Source organism: Podarcis erhardii (genome assembly GCF_964252035.2).
Source record: "Podarcis erhardii genome assembly, chromosome: 7".
In the NCBI taxonomy this organism is placed as follows: Eukaryota; Metazoa; Chordata; class Lepidosauria; order Squamata; family Lacertidae; genus Podarcis; species Podarcis erhardii.
Window position 1 is genome coordinate 11,847,373 of NC_138511.1, and position 20,957 is coordinate 11,868,329.

The 20,957-nt window shown below is 49.1% G+C and overlaps 2 protein-coding genes across 4 annotated transcripts in view; one reads left to right on the forward strand and one right to left on the reverse strand.

Moving 5' to 3' along the window:
* Positions 1-11,735, reverse strand: part of ECE1 (endothelin converting enzyme 1) — an 80,172-nt gene extending 68,437 nt beyond the window's left edge. Inside the window, exon 1 of one of the 3 annotated variants that reach the window (XM_081870926.1) lies at positions 11,641-11,735. In XM_081870926.1, coding sequence (XP_081727052.1) covers positions 11,641-11,643 — 3 coding nt within the window. In that variant the 5' untranslated portion in view covers positions 11,644-11,735. Of the gene's footprint in view, positions 1-6,494; positions 6,600-11,431; positions 11,602-11,640 lie in introns of those variants that run through there. The other 2 variants (XM_081870928.1, XM_081870924.1) reach the window with 2 other exon arrangements.
* An 8,119-nt stretch (positions 11,736-19,854) lies between these two features.
* ALPL (alkaline phosphatase, biomineralization associated) overlaps positions 19,855-20,957 on the forward strand; it is a 67,988-nt gene continuing 66,885 nt past the window's right edge. The window contains exon 1 of the mRNA XM_081871075.1: positions 19,855-19,975. The gene's annotated coding sequence lies outside the window, so the exon portion shown is untranslated. The remainder of the gene's footprint in view (positions 19,976-20,957) is intronic.

Genomic DNA, 20,957 nt, shown 5'->3' on the forward strand with positions numbered 1-20,957 from the left:
TCTCCCCTCCTGCGGCTTCCAGCAGCTGGGATTCAGAAGCACCACACAAGCTAGACCCCAAATTGCTCCATAATCCTAGATTGCAGGCGCCAAAATGGGATGTCTAGTTGCCATTTTGAGACAAGATGGCTGTAAAAGTCTTATTTTTCAAGCGATGGACTGGCTGTGATTGATTCCCAGTTTAAACAACTTGCTAAATCAGACAGCAATCTTGAGCTAGGTTAAAAGCTTTCAGAACTGAAAGAAGAAAAATCACGCAATCCAAGGGCAGTCCCACATATATACTGTCCTATTCCAACCTCTTTTTCTTAACGGTGACACGGACCATTCAAAACGTAAGAATATTCTTCACAACTGTGAGTAGGGCAGTCGGGTGGGTTAGGGCAGTGTTTCCCAACCTTGGGTCTCCAGCTGCTGTTGGACTACAATTCCCATCATCCCTGACCATTGGTCTTGCTAGCAAGGGATGATGGGAGTTGTAGTCCAAAAACAGCTGGAGACCCAAGGTTGGGAAACACTGGGTTAGGGGAAGTGAAGACATGCTACAACCTGTGCTCCCCCCCCCCCAAGGGGTACTCAAATGTACGCAGCACTGGAACCTAATTTTCTAGGGGAGGGGGAGTGCTGGCTGCAACAATTAACTTAACATTGTTCACTGCTCCTGCTCAGGCTGCACAGAAAAGGCATTTTGGTTCCTGAAATTCATTCTGACAGATTTCTACAGGATGTGGTGTTAAGTGTGTGAAGGCAGTCCAGATCCAAGGATCCACAGGCACGCACCTCCAAATGGAGATGTCAGGCACCATCCTGGCACCCAGGTATCCTCACTTGGTGGCAAGTGGTTGATAGGTAAAGGTAAAGGGGTAAAGGGACCCCTAACCATTAGGTCCAGTCGCGGATGACTCTGGGGTTGCAGCGCTCATCTCGCTTTACTGGCTGAGGGAGCCGGCGTACAGCTTCCGGGTCATGTGGCCAGCATGACTAAGCCGCTTCTGGCAAACCAGAGCAGCGCATGGAAACGCCGTTTACCTTCCTGCCAGAGCGGTACCTATTTATCTACTTGCACTTTCGACGTGCTTTCGAACTGCTAGGTTGGCAGGAGCAGCGACTGAGCAAGGGGAGCTCACCGCTGATCAGCAAGCCCTAGGGCTCTGTGGTTTAACCCACAGCACCACCTGCAGCCAGGTGCAAAATGTGCCTGGCAAATTTCGAACACGGGACTGGAAGCAGAGCATAGCCACTGTGGCCAGTAGGCCTCAATTGTCCTCTCTTCAATGAATGTCCTTGTCCTCCATGATGTAACAGCCAATGGCCCATCTAGTCCAGACTCCTGTTCTCATAGTGGCCAACCAAATGCCCATCATGGGAAACCTGCAATTGGATTCAGAAGGATGACTGCCTCCATCCAGCTGCTGTTTCTAGGAGTCTCATCTTCTGTACATCCTCTTGGCTTGGAGAGGGAGAAGAGGTGCATAGTGCCATTTGCAACGAAGCAACAACTTTGCTGCAGGGAAGCTGTCCACATCACCAAACAAGGCTCTAGCTCAGTGGTGCCCTGCGTGCAGAAGGTTGCAGCTTCAATCCCCCAGCAGCATCTCGAGGTAAGGCTGAGAAAGGCCCTCCCACAATCTGAAACTCTGGAGAGCTGCTGCCAGTCAGTGTGGACCACACTGAGGTAGAGGGACCAAGGATCTGGTGGCAGCTGAGAAGGGAGCTTTCTGTGTCCCAGCACAACTTGTCTCTTTGTTGTTGTTCCCATGAAAACAACTGAAAAATAGCCTGCCTGAGGGGTTTGGTATCTAAAGCAGCTGCCTCGAGCAAAACGTCCGCCTCTCCTGAGCCTTACCTGATGGACCAAGGGAAAAAGAGTGCGCATGCAAGGCGTCCTCCCTCCTCTCCCCACCTCTTGGATCGGTGCCCCAGAAGCTTGGCTCTGAGCGCCAGCCGCCTTGGCTCAGGCAAAGAGCTTTTGCCACCTGCCAGGCTCATTACACAGACTTACGGACTTACGGCTGTGCGTGGAGATGCCCAGCCAAAACATCTCCCCCCCCCCCGCCCTTGCTGCCAAACACACACACACACTTAATCAGGTCGCAGCCAGCAAGAAGGAAGTCAACCTCTGGAACAGCCAAGGCAAGCCAGGGCTGGTTGGGTAGTGAGGAGGGACTCCGGCGAATGGAACAAAGAGATCCTGGCTTTGGCGTGGGGAAGAGGAGTCTAAGGAAGTTTACGCAGCAGTTCCTCCACTGGCAACCTGCAAAGCCACACTGGGGGCTCCACTGACCCACACTGAAAACACATCCCCCTGCCTCAAGCACATCTTCTAAAGGGAAAATGGGATGTAAGGGAGCAGAAATTTCCATCCTGTTCTGTGCTCATTCCAACCCACAGTGTCTCCCTTCTGCTACGGTTCGGCAAAACCTACACTGTTGTTCGCAACGAATGTGATGAACTATTTAGCCAAATTCAGTGCATCTCAGCGGAAAGGGAAAAATGACACAGAAAAGTTTACGTAAAGTTCGTGGGCTAGGAAACAACAACAGCAAATGCTGCTCCAGAACTTCCATCGAAAATGCCAATCACAGCAATCTCCACTCCTGTTTCCGTTCCTGGCAGAATTCTCCAACATTGCTAGAAGCCAGGCGTGGGACATTGTCGGGAGGGCAAGCCTAGATCAGAAGGAAGAGGAAATAGTCCTCCCCCAAGGCACTGAACAGGGCTTGTGGATTTCGTAAGGAACCTCAAAACCCTCAGACATGGGAAAAGCCAATGTCAGACAAAAGGGCAGTGTGGTTCCTGTGCAAACCCTAAAGCTGTGCACTTTTGCAACACAAACTTCTCTCCCCACCTCGCCCGTCCTGCCCGTGTAAACTTAGACCCAAACAATGAAAGAGATCCCATCTCAGCTCATTCTTGCCATTTTCAATTCTACTAATGTTTGTTTATTCTCCTTTTCTGCACACTTCTCTGGGTACCTATTGTTGAAGAGCAGGATATGAACACTGGGGGGGGGGGGGAGAAACAACACTTTCCCAAGCGCCACCTAACATTTGTTCAGCATCTGCAAGGAGTTCCTCTTTCAGGACGGCAAGCTTTGGAACTCCCTGCCTCTTGACATCAAGTAATACTCATTTAAAGTGCCTGCTTTAAAACTCTGGGCTGTATCAATTAATTTCAACGAGTCTACTTCAAGTAGGACTGATTCTGGGTACAAGGCTTCAGGGCGTATTCAATGCTAGTCCTAAACAGAGCAGGCCTTTGTTGGACTCAGCCCTTTGCTTCAGCAAGCCAACCCAAGCAAATCAACTCTTACTGATATTATCTGTATTTTTGATAAACACTTTACCCTGCTTCATGCAAAGTGCTTACTTATTGTTATTACTGTGCAGTCTACAAATTTTGTTAAACAATTGATTCCAGGGAAACTCAGAAGCTTCCAGTTCTAAGCTTGACCTGCTAGATGGCTGGGTGCAAGCCAGCAAGTCCGAGTCTTGCTGAACACTCTGGGCTCATGGCAGAGCCTGGTTCCCCAAAAACCGTACAGCTTCTGGGGTGGCCTCCCTTGTCATTGGAGGTTTTTTAACAGAGTTTGGGAGGCCACCTGTCATGAGATCATTTCAGCTGTGAAATGTAGGGAGTTGGATTAGATGATCCTTGGGGGTCCCTTCCAATTCTAAAATTCAGAGTCTATGATTCTTGGAAACTCATTCCCAACACCCTGTTTCCTGGGGAAAGGCACTCCCTCCTGCTGAAAAATTCTGGACAGGAAGCAGGGGTTTTTTGGGAGGGGGAAGAGGCAGGGACTGAGGAGAGAGGGAAGCAGCATGCACACTAAGGCACATATAAAACTCCCTTCTCCTCCTCCCTCCAAAATCCTGGGAACTGTAGCATATCCCCGCATGGAGCTATAATTCCCAGCACCCTCAAACTACAGTTCCCAGTATTCCTTAGGGGGAAATAACATGCCGAGTCCCTTCTGACTGCTCCCATAGCTGCACCAGTGGGGAGGTTCCCATCCACAGCTTACAGAGCATGTTTTAAGCTTGCCCTGAAGAGAGGGAGGTGCTACACACCCAGAGTGCACCGAAGGATTTCCCTAAGCTGGCAAAGAGATGCGGCTTGGCTCCAGGGCTTTTGTTTTTGGATCCCTGAATCCTTACTGCACCTTCTGCTTTTGCCAAACACGAAAGAGTTGGGTGGGGAAGGAAATGCCTAAGCATTGCCTCTCTCTCCTCTCCTCCCCCCCCCCCCCCAACAAGGCTTTGGAGACGGTTCTTTATCCTGGTTTTGCAAATTGTTTTTGAACTGCTTGTCCCAAATTATGGAAGGAGGCAGGGGTGGGTGGACACCCACAACTTGACCAATGAGCAGGGAAGGATTTCAGAGTACTTTCTCAAGGGCCTGTTAGGGCTGCCCCCTCCCACAATTTGGAAGAGGCTGACCACCCACTCCCCAAAGCCAGCTGGACTTAGCTTATGTTTGCCCTCATCAGCTTAGGGCAGTCTTCAAAAAGTGCAGGGCTACCGGAGGCCCCCAAATTCCCATTCTCCGCAGACGTTCCCCTGCCAAAATCCACGGCTCCCTTAAAAGCAACTCGTGTTCCTCACCCACCCCAAAGGAGCGATCCAACTGACTGCAAGAAAGAGGAATGCATCAAAAGTAAGGCTTCGTGAGAGCTTTTGCATGTGTTATTTTTGCTAGCAGTTGCTTGCATTTTGGAAAAAAAAAAACCCACATGAAATGCAGGGCTAGAGTATCCAAGGAGACCCTCTTTCTCCAGGAAAGGATTCCCCACCCCAAAAAAGAACAGCCAAGCTTGGCCTTCCTGCTCATCCTTCTTTCACAGAGCCTCTGCCTTAAGGCTCTTTTAAGCCTGGCTGAAGTCCAAGAGGCTGGAGGGCTGCCCTGCTCAGTTCCTCTATACCTGAAAAGGTGTTTCAAGCGTCACACGTAGGAAGGGTGCCACACCGCCTCTCTCGCCCCCTCCTGCCCCTGACACCCCACAAAGCAAGGGGACAGAGAGAGACAGTGTGGTGCAGTGGTTAAAGCACTGGACTAAGACCTGGGAGAGACCAGGGTTCAAGCACTCCACTCAGCTGGGTGCGATATTGGACCAGTCACTGCTTCTCAGCCCAACCTACCTCACAGGGTTGTTGTGGGGCTTGAATGAGGACGGGGGAACCATGTATGTCACCAGGAGTGCCTTGGGGGTGGAGTGGGGAAAAACAGTGTTAGAGACTCAGATAAATAATCTAATAGCCAAATGGCACCTTAAACCTGGGCTGCAGTTGCCACAATGGAATGTCTAGGAGCCCCCCCCCCCCGTTGATTGTTGTTGTTGTTCACATTTCTATACCACTTTATATTTTCGAGATCAAATCTCGAAGCCGTTTACAAAACACTAAAACATCAAATAAAACAATCCAGCATAAAACAAATTCAAGCGCCAATGGAAATATTTCAGATCCACCTCTTAAGTGACATTTTGCTTTCCATTTAATTTCTGACTAATTTCGAACACTGGGGAAAATGTGGGGATATATGGAATAAAATAAAAATGAATGGGCACAGCTAAGTTAGGGCTACTGATTTAGATAGGACCGCTTGATTTATTGCATTGGCACCCCAGGTTTGTCCTCCAGGGGGCTTAAGGCAGTGTGTGTGGTTCTTCCCCTGCTCAGTTAGTGCCCACAACAACCTTGCAAGGTAGGTTAGGCCAAGAGAACGCAGTGAGTGGGCCCAGTATTACGCAGCGAGCTTTGTAGCTGAGTGGAGGGTGGATGGATTTGAGCCCTGGCTCTCCCAGGCTGACACTCTAAACCAGGGGTCAGCAACCTTTTTCAGCCGTGGGCCGGTCCACCATCCCTCAGACCATTTGGTGGTGGGGGAAATGAACGAATTCCTATGCCCCACAAATAACCCAGAGATGCATTTTTAAATAAAAGCACATGTTCTACTCATGTAAAAACACAAGGCAGGCCCCACAAATATCCCAGAGATGCATTTTAAATAAAAGCACATGTTCTACTCATGTAAAAACACAAGGCAGGCCCCACAAATATCCCAGAGATGCATTTTAAATAAAAGGACACATTCTACTCATGTAAAAACACGCTGATTCCCACACCGTCCGTGGGCTGGATTTAGAAGGCTATTGAGCCGCATCCGGCCCCCGGGCCTTAGATTGCCCACCCCTGCTCTAAACACTAGGCCACAATGGTGTCGTTCTGATGTTGGATTCAGCACGTGCTCTTGGGCTGGGGGAAAAGACCGCAGAGGACGGCGACTCATGACGCTCGGGAGACGGGTGCCGCCTTTTCAAAGGGCCAGGCAAGCCCTGGCACACAGGGCACTCACTGATGCCTCTTGGCCCAGGCACAGGAGCACCAGAGCCCAGCTCTGCAAACAGTAGCCCATTATCGCCCATGCAAATGCGCCCATCTCCTGTCAATAGCTCCTTATCAGGGAGAGTTAGATAATTGTCATCCACCCACTTGCTTGCTGTTTGTTCTCAACCTGGCTTGGCTCCCTTCTCCATCATGGAAGCAAAGATTCGTAGTGTTGGAAGGGACCCCAGAGCTCATCTAGTCCAATGCAGGAAGCTTGAACCCACAACCCATGCTCTACTAACCTTTTTTAAAAAAAAGTTTAAAAAATTATTAAAACGTTTTCATAATACAGTAAGATAAAAAGAAACTAAACGAAAAGCACACAGAGAAAGAGAAAAACAGCAAAAGGAAACCATCCTTTCTCATGGAAGCCTCTGCAAACCTCCCAGAGCCACTGGGCCTGAGCCAGTATCCCAACTGGGGCCGGATCCCTTCTCCTCCTCCAAAAATAAAACTGCCAAAATCATAATGCCACTACAGTGGTACCTCGGGTTACAGATGCTTCAGGTTATAGGCTTCACTAACCCAGAAATAGTACCTCGGGTTAAGAATTTTGCTTCATGATGAGAACAGAAATTATGTGGTGGCAGTGCGGCAGCAGCGGGAGGCCCATTAAGCTAAAGTGGTACCTCAGGTTAAGAACAGTTTCAGGTACGGACCTCCAGAACGCATTAAGTTCTTAACCCGAGGTACCACTGTATACAAATCTGTGCTGCAACCGCATTTGGAGTTCTGGTAGGCTCGCCTCAAAAAGCATACTGCAGAGTTGGAAAAGGTTCAGAAAAGGAGACTGAGAGGAGATATGATAGCCGTCTTCAAATACCTTAAGGCAGGGGTCAGCAACCTTTTTCAGCTGTGGGCCGGTCCACCGTCCCTCAGACCATGTGGTGGGCCAGACTATATATTTTTTTTGGGGGGGGATGAACGAATTCCTATGCCCCACAAATAACCCAGAGATGCATCTTAAATAAAAGCACACATTCTACTCATGTAAAAATACCAGGCAGGCCCCACAAATAACCCAGAGGTGCGTTTTGAATAAAAGGATATATTCTACTCATGTAAAAACACGTTGATTCCTGGACCATCCGCAGGCCGGATTGAGGTGATTGGGCCGGATGCGGCCCATGGGCCTTAGGTTGCCTACCCCTGCCTTAAGGGCTGTCACATGGAAGTTGGAGCAAACCTTATTTTCTCCTGTTCCCAGAGGGGAGGACCCGAACCAATGGATTCAAGTTACAAGAAAGGGGATTCTGTCTCAACATCAGGAAGAACTTTATGACAGTCTGAGCACCCTCAGAAGGTGGTGGACTCTCCTTCACTGGAGGTTTTTGAGCAGGGACTAGTTGGCCATCTGTCCTGGAAGCTTTAGTTGTGATTCCTGCATTGTAGGGGGTAGAATTCTAAGCCTGTCCAGAAAGTTGAGTTTTGATCTGTTTCTCATCTGCTGTCATTTCAACTTTTCAGATGCTTTAGATTATTGTTAGTTTTTATCGGCAACTATTCTATTTTTATTTTTGTTTTGTTATTTTTTTGCAGAACAGCTCTGAGGGCTTTTTGAAGTCGTCAAGCAGTGTACAAATTTTAAGACGTAAAGATACTAAAGAAATGCAGCGAGTCTGCTCTGAGCAGGACAAACCCCTTTATCTTAGGGAGCCCCTGGAAAGACAAGCCATGGGAAATGACGTTTCCAAGAGATACAGAGAAGCCCTGGAAGGCCCCTTTTTTTTGCAGTTCGGGAGGAAAGTTCTGCACAGACTGAGCTACAAAATTTGCAGGCAACTACTGAGCAGCAGCCCCAGATGTCAGGCTCTGAGTCTGCCCCCCCCCCTCACTGAATGCAAACCCCACCACTGTTTGGTTTCTCCTTGGCACAATACAAACCCACGTCAACGAACTGCGTCAGAGCTCAAGGGTTGGGGGGGGTGGGGGTTGCTGATCTTTCCCTCCTGCTTCTCCACCCACCCTTTCCTCGCAAAACTAACTCGTCCAACTTCAATCCGGGGGCCGCGATAGGCAGGCGACTCTTTATTGGAAAAGCAGGCAGCAAAAGTGGCCCCCCGCTGGACAACAAAAGGGCCTCTGCCCTGCATCTGCGAAACAGCCTCTCTTGCGAGGAGCAAAGGTCACCAGGCAGACAGGCAAGCAAGCAAGCAGGCAGGCAGGCAGGCAGGCAGACAGGCTCCCCACCACCACCACAAAGAGGGGGCAGCCTGAGCAACAGCCGCCATTGCGGGGGTCTCTGCTTGCAAGGAGGGTCAGCAGCCAGCTGAGCCCACAAACCCGAGAAATGTTCCTGGGACACACAAATGCACACACCGCAGGACTCCACTCTGACGCATGGGTGGGAAGGCAGATTTACAGCTGCCTGCTCGTTTTTATAAACAGTTGCTCTGACTTTTTTTCATTCGTTTCTCTTTTAAAGTAAATTCATTTTTAAAATGTCACGGTTACAGAGAGGCTGCTCCTGCTGTTTCAGGAGATATACAAGAAAAGAATCTCAAGAGCGATTTTTTAAAATTCTTACTCCAGTATTTTAAACTCTTCCTTCCTTGCAATCCCTTTGCAAACTCTCCTCTACCCTGTCTCAAAATAGCTTCCTGAGTTGCCTCCAAAGGAGGAAAGCTATAATATAAAGCTGGGAGCCTTCAAGCCTTCCTTCCTCTGTTCCTGTCACTTGCCACGGCGAAGATCAATGAGAATAGAAGGTCCAGGGAATCACATGCCCATTTATAGAAAGGTATCCCTGAAGATTCTTCATCATATTCATATCCCAACTTTTCTCCATGCTCAAAGCAGTATATCTATAGCCACAGCAAACCTGAAAGGCCATAGTCCAATACTAACACTCCAGCACAGCACTCCTGAACCTGGTGCCTTCCAGATGTTTCAAACTACAGCTCCCATCAACCTAAGCCATCTTGGGCTATGGCTGTGCTCTCTGGGAACTGTAGTTCAAATTTACCTGGAGGGCACCGAGTTGAGGAAGGCTACTCTAAAACCTCAACAACTGCAAAACCTCTACATTTGTCAGAAAGCTATAACAACACGCCACTTTAAAAAGACAAAAAATGCCATTGTTTCTCAGCGAGAATTAACCTAATTGGTTTCTGTCATCAGGCTAAGCCTCAAAACGCTTTATGATTGCAAGTGTCCTTTGTTGGCATCCTAAGCAAAAAGCGGAACGCTTTAAAAATCCTCGATCCGTCAAAACACCTGAGTCTACTCTCTGCAAAGCTATTCAAAACCTTTCATGCAGACTCACAAGTGCTATTTTCCTCCCAATCTTACAAATGCGACATTTTTGCACAGAGATGGGCACAGGGCATGCGGCTGGTCCCAAGGCCAGACTCTGAGACTGCGGCAGGCGGGCCTGAGCGGAACTGTCCTTCAGACATCCTGGCTGCTTCTGTCTCAACAGATGTTAGGACATGGTCTTGAGGGTGTAAGAGCAGCCTTGCTGGATCAGGCCAAAGGCATGTCAGTTCACCCAGAAGTCAATATGGACAGCTGCATATCCCTGCATTGCAGGGGGTTGGACTAGATGATGCTCAGAGCCCCTTCCAACTCTTATGATTCTATGGTGCCCATGACCATCACAGCACCCGTAACCCCGATGTTCCCAATGACTAGGGCTGGGCAATATCTGGCTTTCAACATTGTGATATATCACCAGCTAAACATCACAATATACCGATATATCACAATGCCTGAAATAAGGATGGAGATCTGTAGAGGCATTGGCTGGCTTCACGGTTTTCCCCACATTGTGATTTTTACATAGCACACACATCATGTTCCGTGATATATCACCAGGTCAAAAATTATGAAACTGGTATCCCAATATGGACTTCAAACCAGTATGGGATGATATATTGCCCAGCCTTACTGACCATCCTAAACTATCTTGTCTTCTGGGGAGAGGGGGGGCCTCCTTTTTTGTCTGCACTTTTGCTCATGGGGGGGGGGCAGTATCTCAGCACTAGCAGCTTTTCCTCCTGCAAAAATGGGTATTTTGGGGTGTGCATGACATTTGGAAATCTTTTTTCCAAATGTGCTCCCTGGGTTCCCCCAAAACAGTTTGGGGTGCCTTGATTTCCAATTCCGTGCACACATATATTCAAGGGCCAGACGACCCGACAAGGGGCAGTGACGGGTGGGAACGGGGCCGTCTTATTCATAGGTGCTAGGGGTGCGGGGCACCCAGGCGCTGGACTCTCAGGGGCACCTGGCCGTGAGTCTGGTGCCCGAGAATTGAGTCCAGGGAAGAGCCAGCCTGTCAGTCAGAGCACCGCAGCGGGATCTTCTGCCGTGGGCGGCTCTGCACCATGAGTTTGGGGGTGACCAAGCCAGCGAGATGCTGAGGCGGCCGGCTGGCTCTGCCCTCCTGCATGCCTGGGACTGGGCAACCTGGGGTGGGTTGCGTGCATCTTTGCACCCCGGCGCCGCATAGGCTTAAGACAGCCCCGGATGGGAGACACGGCAAGAGGGGAGTCGGGTCACCGGGTATAAAGTCGAAGAGCATATATTTAAAGCAGATGAACATATGAGCAAATTAAGTTAATAAGGATATGCAGATGATATTAAAAATAAACTCAAGGAACCGCAGAAAGAGAGGGAAGGAAGTCATGTTTCGAAATCACAAAATGATTGTAAAATGTACAAACCTTCAAAGCACAATTGATTTGAGTCGGGAGGGACCCAAGCGCCATCCAGTCCAACCCTCTGCCATGCAGGAATCGTCCTACAACCAACCTGGGGGCCGCAGAGACCTGGATGCGGCCCCTCTCAGCGCTTCTCAAGCTGTGGGTCCCCAGATGTTGATGGACTACAACTCCCATCATCCCTGAGCTCTGGCCTTGCTAGCTAGGGGTGATGGGAGTTATAGTTCAGCAACATCTGGGGACCCACAGCTTGAGAAAGGCTGCAAAGCGGCGCCGGGGAACCGGCAAGTGGGATGCGGAAGCGGGGGACACCCTCCCCTCCCCTTGCCGCCGCCGCCTCCCGCTCCTCAGGCATTCAGAGATAGACTGCTCCTGCACCTGGAGGCTCTCTCTCCGCGCGGGCTTTGCTAGGCCGCCTCCCTTCTCGCCACCCGGAGGCTCCTTCTCTGCCTGGGCGCGCTGAGGACTAGCCGCGTGCCGGGCGCTCTCTCGGGCTGCCTGCCCGGGCTCGGGCGTCCGGCCCCGACCGAGGCCTCGCGGCGGCCTGGCCCGGCAGCGCCCTCTCTCCACCCCGCGCCCGGACTCACCATGGCGGCTGCGCGGCGCTCGCCTCCCGTCCGCTCGTCGGCCTGGCCGGGCAGCAGCTGCGCGCCAACTGAGCGCCGCCGCCGCCGCCGCTGCTGCAGCGCCTCAGCCCGGCCGGAGGAGGGGAGCGGAGCGGCGTGCCGACGGTCCAATGGCGGCCGGACGGGAGGGCGCACCTGGCTCCGCGCAGCCAATCCGCGCCCGGGGTTGGGGGGGGGGCGGCGGCGTGAGCGGGATTTCCTCGCCCGGGAATTAACCCTTTCTTCGTGCCCAGGTGCGCCTCTGCAGGGAGGGAGGGTGCCGCTGGGCTCCCGACTCCCATCTTCGCCGTTTTGGTGCACAGTATATCAGCTCCTGGATATCTGGTAGAATCGTAGGGTTGGAAGGGACCCCCGCAATGCAAGAATATGTAGCTGTCCCTTGCGGGGATCGAACCTGCAACCTTGGCGTTGCTAGCTCGACGCTCTAACCGACTGAGCTAAAGCAATTTAAGCTACTCCAATGCCCTTTTAAAATGCGCTGGGGGGGATTATTGGGTTCTTGTTTTTGTTTTTATTATGTGATTTTATGTTGTGAAGCATCCTGAGACCTGTGTGTATGGAGTGGTATACTTTATTATTATTATTATTATTATTATTATTATTATTATTATTATTATTATTGTCATCATCATCATCATCATTATCATTAATACATGAGCTAAAAGGTTTTAAAGTACAGTACAGTATTGTAATTATTTCTTGATTTTTTTTGTAAGCCGTTTTCAGGTTTGCTGCTGTTGTTTTACGGCAGTTAAGCTGTATATAAATGTTATGAGATAAATCAATCAATCATCCCTGACCCCTGGCTGGGCTGACAGGAGTTGGAGAGATAGGAACTACAACTCCCATCATTATCCCTGCTGGCCACAGCTCCCCCATCTCTGAACTTAACCCTCACTTGCCTTTACCACTTGGTCTACCTCCATTGCAGCTCTTGGCTTCTTCCAACACACGGATGGGGAACACAGTGGCGTAGCGTGGGTTGTCAGCACCCGGGGCAAGGCAAGTAATTTGCACCCCGTAACCCGTGGATTTGCGCCCCCTAACCCTACCCCTACCCCTAACCCCCAGATGTTGTGCCCGGTGCGGCCGGCCCCCCTGCACCCCCACGCTACGCCACTGGAGGAACATATGGCCCACCAGATGTTAGGACTACAACTCCCATCCTTATCCCTCACCCATTGGCCATGCTGGTTGAGCCAGACGAGTGTCAGAGTCCAAAATTGCATCTGGAGGAACGCAGATGTTCCCCATCCCTGTTTTAATCCCAGAGTGGATAACACCTGCGGCTTTGCAGATGCCCCTGGATGCCATTTCACATCATTATCCCTGTCTATTAGTCATGCGCTGTGGGTTAAACCACAGAGCCTAGGACTTGCTGATCAGAAGGTCGGGGGTTCGAATCCCCGCAACGGGGTGAGTTCCCGTTGCTCAGTCCTGCTCCTGCCAACCCAGCAGTTTGAAAGCACGTCGAAAGTGCAAGTAGATAAATAGGTATCGCTCTGGCGGGAAGGTAAACAGTGTTCCCGTGCGCTGCTCTGGTTCGCCAGAAGCAGCTTAGTCATGCTGGCCACTTGCTATATGCTGGCTCCATTAGCCAGTAAAGCGAGACGAGCGCCGCAACCCCAGAGTCGGCCACGACTGGACCTAATGGTCAGGGGTCCCTTTACCTCTATTATTGGGTTATTGTTTTTATTTTGAATTTATATGTTGTGGTCTTTTTTGTGAACCACCCTGAGACCTCTGGGTATAGGGCAGTATATTAATAATAATAATAATAATAATAATAATAATAATAATAATAATAATATTGGAAGGGGTTGGGCTGACCCTTGGATCCCTTCCAACTCTCTATGATTCTACGATTCTATTCTTGTTGCAAAATAACCGCACACAAACAAAAAACCTTGTGTGTGATTTTAACCATAATTATAAAACTGGAATAAAGTGAAGGGGAAAACAAAGAGGGGGAGATCCTAGCAACACGATGGCCAATTGCTTTTGGTGTTGACGCAATGCACCTTATTTACAGAGAAGAGACAGATGCAACTCTGCCTCTTTCCCCTTTTGCTTCCTCCTGGAACCCCCCCCCACTTGGTGGTTTCTGGTTTCTCCGGTAATCAAATCAGTCTAAGCCTGTTCTGTTTGCAGAATGGAAATTGTTCTCTTTCCGTTACAGATAGCAACAGGCATTGTGGTACCAAACCTCTTTGAACGCAGAGCAGACCTGCCAGGACCTTTGCCCACAGTTACCCTGATAGTCTCTCCCCCCCAAAAAAATTTATGATAATTTGTGAAATTTATGATTTTATTTCTTATACAAATACTGAGACCATTGCTCCCTGCCACCAGTATCTGCAAATGTCTGGCTCATTTAAGACTACAGTAGGTAACATAAGCTTCAGGTTACAGACTCCACTAATCCAGAAATATTACCTCGGGTTAAGAACTTTACCTCAGGATGAGAACAGAAATTGTGTGGCGGCAGTGGGAGGCCCCATTAGCTAAAGTGGTGCTTCAGGTTAAGAACAGTTTCAGGTTAAGAACGGACCTCCGGAACGAATTAAGTACAGTACTTAACCTGAGGTACCACTGTATATGGAACCTTCGTTCTCAATCATGACAGAACTCACAGGTGGAAAATACTTATATTTTTACAAATCTTCATTATTTGCCAAGGGAGCCTTTGTATGAGTGAATACTTTTAATATCCCTTTGGAGCTGCCCTGGATCTTGTACTTTTGTCCTTCTGAGCTGTGACATTTTGTGCTTTAATTTTTTGACGCTTTGTTTTCCTTTTTGCTATTTTTGCACCTTTTGTCGATGTTAATATACCAGGTTTTTTAAATAATAAAAACCCCCGAAATGAAACCTGCTGTTCGATCCGCCACGAGCAACAACTTCTGTGCAAATCTGACACCGAAGCAAAAGAGTGGGTCAGGAAATCTACACGGGCACAACACCCCCTTTCTTTTGGTGGGGCAAGCCTGCCTAGGAGATATTCTTGGTGGGACTGTACCACTGCTTCCCCACCCCACCGCAATTCGTAGGCATCTCCAGCTCGTCCTAAAAATAACCCTTGGGTTTTAAAACTGGTTGACACAAGACGTGCAAACAGTTTAATGACTTGGTTGGCTTGCGAATGTCAATATTAATACTGACTGTGGAGTCAAGGTGGGCTTGTGATGGTTCGGTGGAAGCCAGGACTTCCCTCATGGCCTGTGGCCAGCGGGGAGCCTGTCTGAGATTTTGGGAAGAGGTTGGGCTGGGGGAACGAGAGATAGACTAGAGAGAGGAGGACGACAGGCAGCCAGCCCAAAGATGCCCTCCAGATGTTTTAAACTCCTAAGAGGAGGAGGCAGCGATACTTCTGAATTCCAGTGGCTGGAAACTTTAGGAGGGGAGAGTTGGTCTTTTGCTCAGGTCCTGTTTTCAGGTTTCTGGTTGGCCCCTGTGAGAATAGGATGCTGGACCCAATGGGCCCCCTTTGGCCTGATCCTCGGTCCAGTATACCTGAAGGAGTGTCTCCACCCCCATCGTTCTGCCCAGACTGAGGTCCAGCTCCGAGAGCCTTCTGGCGGTTCCCTCGCTGCGAGAAGCCAAGTTACAAGAAACCAGGCTGAGGGCCTTCTCAGTAGTGGCACCCGCCCTGTGGAACGCCCTCCCACCAGATGTCAAAGAGAAAAATAACTACCAAACTAACTAAAATAAAAATAACTACCAAACTTTTAGAAGACATCTGTTTAGGGAAGCTTTTAATGTTTAATAGGTTATTGTATTTTAGTGTTTTGTTGGAAGCTGCCCAGAGTGGCTGGGGAAACCCAGCCAGATGGGCGGGGTATAAATAAATTATTATTATTATTATTATTATTATTATTATTATTATTATTATTATTATTCTGCAATGCTTTTCTTATGGACTGGTGGGAGATGTAGACCAAAACATCTGGAGGGCATCACATCAGAGAAGTCTGCTCTGGGGAGGAAAATTGAGGCAATAAAGACCCGGTTGCACTTATCAGCTCAGGGAGTCCCAGAATCTGCAAGGATTTGCAGGAGAGCAGAGAAGCTTTGAGCAAATCCCAGCCCTTCCTCCACCCAGTTTCCTTCTCTCTTTCTCTTTCCACCTCTCTCCTGCTGTAATCAAAACCAGACCACCATCATTATGAGCGACATTACCCCTCTCCGGTTTAAAGGAAGGACCAATCTGAACAACAATTGAGGAACAGCAGGGAAGCCACAGTATTTTTGTCGCAGAAAATTGAACTTTGACACAAGTTCAAGATGAGTTGGTGGACGTCCAAGCAGAACGGTCTTGCGTCTGCAGAAGTCCCAGGTTCACAAATATTTAGCCACCCACCCAACCGTCCTGCCCCCACAGGACCATTTTCAAACCTCCTTCTGCAAGCCCCTTCAAGGTTAACAACAGGGCGACTTTAAAAGCTGCCCGGACAGCTGGGAGATCCAGATTTAGAGCAGCGAGGGAGGGGGAGAGAGAAAGGAGTTTATTTGCGCCAAGGTTTAATTCCACACCACTTTTTTTTTTTAAGTGTCAGAACACAATCGTGGAACTTGTGAAAAAAGAAGGAAAGAGGGCCTCTAGTCATGTGCAGAGTGCACCTCAACTGATTAGCTACAGCCCAGCCCAGTCTGGTGCTGTGCATAAGAATGTTGCAGTAGGACCTGGGAGAGCCAGGTTCGAATTCCTATTCAGCCAGAGAGTTCACTGGGTGGCCTTGGGCCAGTTACTGTCTTTCAGCCTAGCCTACCTCCCAGGGTTGTTCTGTGGATAAAAGGGCAACTGTTATTAGAAGTATTTGGGGGCATTTTCAAGGGTCTTTTGCAGCAGCCGCCGCACCCAACTCCAGCTGTTTTCTCCCCAAATCTCTCTCGGCAACCCCTATGGAATGCTCCCCGCACCCCAAATCCGCACCCAAATAGGTAGAAAACAAGGTACAGCAGGGCTGCCTCTGGTGGTCCTTTGCACCGTACTGGCTGAGGCTGATGGGAATTGTAGTCCAAAACCTTTGGAGGGCAGATCTGGAGCAAGAAAATGTCGCTCATTGGAGATTTCTAGGTGCAGGGCAGATCAGGAGATGGGCTTTGGGCTTTCCAAGCAGAAGCGGCTTGCCCTGTCTTTTCAAGGGTGGTTCTGGAAGCAGCCCAGGGAGTTTTAAAATGACATCCCTGTATATTTTCACACCCACTAGACATGGGTGCGCGTTTCAGGCCTTGCATGCAGCTTGGCTCACTGGCACGAGTAATCCAGAGCTGTTTGCAAGTACCACTCTGGTTCTGCTCTGGGATGGGGCCAGCCCAATATATTTTGCTGCCTGAGGGAAATGGAGAAAGGCACCGTTCAACACTGGTGATGAACGCACCTAAAAGAGCACTTTAGGGGACCCAGGAGAGGCCATGGGGCAGGGATGAACAGCTGGCGGTTGCTGTTGTAGTCCCCTCCACCACACCCCTGGATCTGTGAAGATGCTGGACTGGATAGGCAACTGGCCTGATCCAGAAGGGCTGTTCTTATATTATCATAGCACCTCAGCCAACTCCCCCCCATTTTAAAAAATATTTCTTTTGCAGCCACAGCGCTGCCCTCTGAGAGAAGAGACTGACAGCGCTAGGAGGTGGGGGAACGTTTATTTGCCAACACTGCAGCCTGCTGGCCAATGCTTGGAACTGCAAGAGAGAGAGAGAGAGAGCCTAGCAGAAGCTGTGTTGTGTTGTGTTGTGTTGTGCTGTGCTGTGCTGTGCTGTGCTGTGCTGTGCTGTGCTGTGTTGTGTGTGTTGGCCCTTGACATCTGCAGTTTTTAGAATTCCTCACATAAAAAAATATATTTTTAAACTGCTGCCCGGTGAACTGTTGGAAATCTTTTAAAGTCAAACAACGGAGGAATCGGCTAATGTCTCAGCAGCCCTGCTGATTATTATATTTTTCTCACCATGAGAAGCTGCTGCTGTTTTCTTCAGAACTAAAATTCCTTGTGCCTTCTTGCCAGCAGGGAGCAAGCTGTGAAGGTTCTCTGTTAATTAGTTACTCAGTTGCTGTTTTGCTTAAGGTTTATCTACCTTAATGTTTGATCCCAGCTTTTTGATTCATTAGTTATGCTGCTTGGTTATGCTTTGAACTTAAAAATATATATATATGGAAAAGGCTGGGATATAATTGTTTCAGATAAAGATGACATGGAATTCTCTGTCTGGTCCTCTTTGTAGATATAAAATGCATTCTGCTGGACTGGTTACAATCTGTTTTATGCCATGAATGCACCTCTCAAGTTTTTGATGCCCACAAAGTGCTTTTTCAGGTTATCTGTGATTAGGGGCACACCCACCAATCCTGTAGAGCTGCCCTCCCCCCCCCAATTTAACTAGTTTGTGAATGAAATAGGCAAAATCAGAAGTGGTACAGTGATTGAGATACCACTCTGTATATCATATTTTAAAAAGAGTATTGTTATATTTAACTTATCAAAGGTGGGGAACTAAAATTGAATCAAATAGTCATGGCTTTTTTTGTATTCATGCTAAACAAATGTGCATTTGGAATATGGTTCAGTATTTGTCAGTTTAATGACAAAACCAAATTATTGTTGGTTTTTCGTATTGAGAATTTTGTCGTTTTGTCTTTTATTTGTAAAGCACTTTGAGGTTGGTTTGTTTGTTACAGTCAAGTAGTGCACATAAATGTTTATGAGGTGAATAAATAATAAATATATACCCTCTGTATATCAGCACATCACTTCTCAGCCCCTCTCTTTTGAAATAATGAGAGACACACACAATTTTACATGTATGCTGCACTGCCACAGTTCAGACTGTGCTCAAAGGCAGCTTGCAACATGAAGAAAAAAATACACAACTACAATATAACAAAGATAATCACAAACAATAAATAAACATTATGTAATTACTGGGAGCTGGTGGAGTCTCCTTCCATGGAGGTATTTAAGCAGAGGCTGAATGGCCTACCAGTCAGGGAGGGTTTAGCTAATAATAATAATAATAATAATAATAATAATAATAATAATAATAATGTTTTATTTATACCTCGCCCTCCCCGGCCAGAGCTGGGCTCAGGGCAGCTAACACCAGTAAAATTACAATTAAAAATAAAATTAAAAATAAACCAATTTAAAATACAGGTTAAAATATAGTTTAAAATGCAGCCTCATTTTAATAGTAGCCCATACATCAAAACCATAAGGGGAGGGAAACATAAGGGTCAGACTGAGTCCAAACCAAAGGCCAGGCGGAACAGCTCTGTCTTGCAGGCCCTGCAGAAAGATGTCAAGTCCCGCAGGGCCCTAGTCTCTTGTGACAGAGCGTTCCACCAAGTCGGGGCCAGTACTGAAAAGGCCCTGGCCCTAGTTGAGACCAATCTAACCACCTTGCGACTTGGGACCTCCAAAGTGTTGTCATTTGTGGACCTTAAGGTCCTCCGCGGGGCATACCAGGAGAGGGTTTGGACTAGAGGACAATTCCCACACGAATCATAACGAGATCTAAAATGAAGATGGGGGGAAAAACACCAACAGCTGAAATTGATGGACTATGCAGAATTAGACAAGCTAACAGGAAGAATTTGAAACCAGCAGGACCAGAGATTCACAGAAGACTGGTGTAAATTTACGGACTATTTGAAAAGTAATTGTGACGATCAGATTACGTTTGTAGGTTTGCAAGAAGTTTTGGGGAAATTGGTAAAGAGGAGAATTGTTAGTTAAGATAATTAAAGGCAATATGAATTTAAGAAATGCAGAAGAAGTGATAAGAATGGTGGATCATCAGAGGTGCTGATGGAAGTCCAAAAAGATTGTATAAGAAGCGAAGTTTTGTTGTATGTATGATAAGTAATATGTTAAAATTAATTAAAAAATATTCTTAAAAAAAGACCAACACCAACACCAACAGCAACAACACTCTGTCGGGGCCTGGGGACGCTGCCTTTGGGGTCTGAGCTCGGCGCCTTCTGAATGCCAAGCAGCTGCTCCGACGCTCAGCCCCGCTGGAGGCAGAGGAAGGGAGCTGTCTTTCCGTTCCCGCCCGGCAGAGGGCAGCAGAATCCCGCCTGGCTCTTGCCATGGGGCAGCAGCCAGTCCCTTTCCCTTCCCAGCCGAGGGAGGGGGGGGGGTCCAGTGACTGACACTCCCTGTCCCCCTCCCTCCCTCTGCCCCTTTAAAAAGGCCCGCGGGGCCCTCCGGCGATGCCCGCGCTGCAGGCAGATGGTGCCGGCGCAGTGAACGAGGGCAGCGGCTGGCGGAGGAGGCGACGCGCATCAGAGCTGGAGGTGAGGCTATGGGGACAGCCCCCCCCCCGGGAATCCCCCCTCCTCCGGCCCCCTTATTCCTCCTCCTGACAAGGGGACGCTTTTCTCTCTCTCTTCCTCTTCTCTCTCTCCCTCTCCCCCCTTCCTCTTCCCCTTCCTCTTCTTTCTTTCTTTCTTTCTTTCTTTCTTTCTTTCTTTCTTTCTCTCTTTCTCTCTTTCTCTCTTTCTCTCTTTCTCTCTTTCTCTCTCTCTTTCTCGGGAACCAGCAGAGCTGCTCCTCTCCCGAGCTCCTTTCCCGGACCACACACCCCCTGCCCATGTGCAGAGTGCCTTAGCTGCGGACTCCCTGGTTTCAGCGCGCCGGGAGATGAGGGGAAGGGGAGGCGAGAGAGATGCTCTTTCGCTCCCCCCCGAGGGGTGGTCCTCGGGGGGAGACAGGTGGGCAACGGGGGTGGCCAAGCCCCCCTTCAGCTTCCTCTTGCTGCCAGCCGGGATGGGAGTTTCTGAAACGGATCCGAAAGCAAGAGCAAAGGGCTGGGGGCAACACTTGGGGGGGGGGCTGCAGCGCGGAGGGGGCGGGTTGGCAAAAAGGAATAAATTACAAGGAGGCAGCTTTAAGGGAGATCAGAACACAGCCGGAGCTCTTACTGTGGATTGAAGGGAGCTTCGGATGAGCCCAGCCAGCCCCGCTCCCCGGGGGTCTTTGCTCTGCTGGGCTGCAGGGGGTCCGGTGGAGAGTATTCCTTCCCACGGTCTACTTCAGGTGGAGACGCCTTTTTTGCGCCTGGGACCTCCTTCCTGCGACGCTGGTGCTCTCCCAGTGGGCTATGCTCCTTCTAAAAGATTCTAGTCCTCATGGTTCCAGAGGAATTTGAAGAGGAGCACAGGGAGCTGCCTGGTGCGGGTTCAGTGTCGTCTGCACTGGCTGGCAGCGGCTCTCGGGCAATGGTCCCTCTCAGCCCTAACTGGAGATGCCTTTTAGGATTGAACCGGGGGTGTGCAA